Source organism: Saprolegnia parasitica (genome assembly GCF_000151545.1).
Source record: "Saprolegnia parasitica CBS 223.65 unplaced genomic scaffold supercont2.460, whole genome shotgun sequence".
Lineage (NCBI taxonomy): Eukaryota > Oomycota > Saprolegniomycetes > Saprolegniales > Saprolegniaceae > Saprolegnia > Saprolegnia parasitica.
The window spans coordinates 1-2459 of NW_012156854.1; the positions used below are offsets into that span (position 1 = coordinate 1).

At 58.1% G+C, this 2459-nt stretch overlaps 2 protein-coding genes across 2 annotated transcripts; one reads left to right on the plus strand and one right to left on the minus strand.

Annotated features, from left to right (window-relative positions):
* Positions 1 to 793: 793 nt before the first annotated feature.
* SPRG_16907 (hypothetical protein) lies at positions 794 to 1018 on the plus strand (the record flags this gene model as incomplete). The annotated part of the gene is made up of 1 exon (XM_012356418.1): positions 794 to 1018. One exon carries the CDS (start codon positions 794 to 796, stop codon positions 1016 to 1018), a length of 225 nt encoding a protein of 74 aa, XP_012211808.1.
* SPRG_16908 (hypothetical protein) lies at positions 834 to 2349 on the minus strand. The gene is made up of 4 exons (XM_012356419.1): positions 2214 to 2349; positions 2107 to 2170; positions 1468 to 2059; positions 834 to 1421 (listed from the first exon to the last, which is right to left on the minus strand). Exons 1-4 carry the CDS (start codon positions 2313 to 2315, stop codon positions 1040 to 1042), a joined length of 1140 nt encoding a protein of 379 aa, XP_012211809.1. The 5' UTR covers positions 2316 to 2349; the 3' UTR covers positions 834 to 1039.
* Between the last annotated feature and the right edge of the window lie 110 nt (positions 2350 to 2459).

Here is a 2459-nt window from a genome sequence, read left to right on the forward strand (position 1 = left end):
CCACGAGCATTCAACCTTCATCAACCATCCAGACCACCCGACATTTCGCGTCGGTCGCCAAGCCAACGACTTCCATCAGCCCGCGAGTTCGAGTGAGCACCCCCTGTGTACCTTCGGGTGCTGCAGCTCCAGGTCGGCCCACGGTCGCATCCAAGTGGAACTCCGCAACACGGGTCTGGCTCACGACCGCGGACGCTGCTGGTCGATCAAGTAGCTTGACGACGGACCACATAGAAAAAGAAAAAACCCATAGTGGTAATCCCGGTAATACACCGCCTGACAAAAGAGTATTGTGAGCTCGTTCCGCGCCGGTGCGTGCGCTCTGGTTGTGGCGTTGGGTCGTTTTTTTCCCGTCATAATTCTGTCATAAGTCATAATATTGTCATAAAAACGTCATAATTTTTTGGGGTAGGATTCGACCACGCCGAGGAGGTTAGGAGGAGGCTAGGAGGAGAGGAGGAGGTTAGGAGGAGGTTAGGAAGAGGTTAGAAGGAGAGGAGGATGTTGGGATTGCGGGTGAGAGGGTGTAGGGGTGTTTAGCTGTGGAACAAGCAGCCAACGAGCGCATTATTCTCATATTGTCATAAATATGTCATATTTCTGTTATAAAAAAACTGTCATAAAAGAGCCCTTTTATTACACTTTATGACAGAATTATGACGGGAAATACGACACCGTGGCGTTGCCATCCCTGGGCAGTACCATCGAAGTTCGAAGTACGCAAAACTTCGATCTCTGCCTTCGAGGCTTTGTATCATTTTGGACCACGCGGCCACGGAAGAGACAGACAGGAATGGCGTTCGCCCTCTTTGCCCCGGCCGAGACGATCAACTACGACTTCGTCGCGGGCATGTACGGCCTCTTCACGCTCCTCGCGCTCGTGCTCTACGTGCTGCAGCACTACACGGACGCGGTCGAGGGCTTCTACATCGTCATGGCCCCGTTCGCGCCGTGCCTGCTCTGGAGCCTCGTTGTCCGCCGCAACTGGCTGCGCCTCGAGAAGCCCAAGACCGAGTAATTGTACTCTAATGTGATTGTACTACGCAAAGTGGCGCGACGCGAAGCGTGGCATGTGCTTTCGCTTCGCTCGCTTCTCCCGCACGAGCGCGAGCGCCTGCCGCCGCCGGTACGCGCTCTGGATGCGCACGACGCTGCGGTACGCCGGGCTGCTCTCGGCCTTGATGATGTTGCGCGAGTTGGGCCGCGTGAATGTGAGCTTGCAGCGCTGAAAGCTGTAGTAGTAGCGTGCCTTCGTGGCGAGGTCGATGCACTCGACCCACGCGTTGTCCTTGTCCCGCGCGAGCTCGAGGGCGACGCGACGCACCTCCATGTCCGCACGCAGCTTGGCATCCGAGAGAAGGACCTCGAGCATCTGCAGCTCCATGAAGCGGGGCACGACGACTCGGGCACCGTCAAAGTCCCTGCACAGAAGCATCGACAACGAAGATACTAGAGGCAAGCACCTACGGCGGCTCGTCGAGAACGCACGCTTGGGTGTCGCGGTTGTAGTAGTACGGGACACCGCCGTCCTCTGTGTGCGCGATGAACCACACGTTTTCCTTGGGCGTCCGGGTTGGGGGCTCGAGCACCTTGGCCAAGTACGGTGCCGCGACCGCCGTCGGCAGCACATGCGTCTGCATGTGCACGTGGTCGACGGCGCAGGAGACCCAGTCGCGGAGCAAGAGGTACGCGGGCATGCGCTGCCAAGACGGATCGGACGGCGGCACGCGATATGTCGACGGCAGCGACGCTTGCAGGTCGTCGAGATGCAGGCGTGAGAGGTCGTACGGCTTGGTGAAGAGTCCCATGGGCTCGTTGCAAGCGACCCACTCCCACCCGCACAGGTGCGCATCAATGTTCTTGACGATCCAAGCGGCCCAGACGCCCGACCAGAGCACGGAAGACGTGGCTTTTGGCGACGGCACGTTGAAGAGCCAAAGGACGCAGCGCACGGTGGTGAGGACGGCCTCGGACGGCGGCAAGTCCCACCCGAGCGGGTCTAAAAAGTCGGATTTGCCCATTTCTTGGAGCGCAATCACGCTCTCGTCGAACGCCGAAACTAGGAATTCATGCATGTAGTCGTAGCATCGACGAGGAAGGAGGTACCGATCGCGAGCACCTCCATCTTTGTGAACGCTGGCGATACGTACGGACGTTTGGCCATGTACTCCTACGCTGCTCGATCGGTTGATGGCCGCGCAAGAGCATCGTACCTTGTCGAGTTGTATGGCGATCTGCGCCTTCGAGGCGCCTTTGGCTTGCAGCTCCTTCTTGAGCTGATCGAGGTGGCGCACCAAGGCGTCGTCCTCGGGCATACTACTGCTGTAGGAGCCAAACGTCGATAAAGATAGACCTCCAATGCGTTTGGATAGCGGTCAAGATATCCATTTTTTTCTTGTCAGCGACGAGCAGCGACCGACTTGGGACGGCCCCGACGGAGACGCTCGCGACAAGAACTC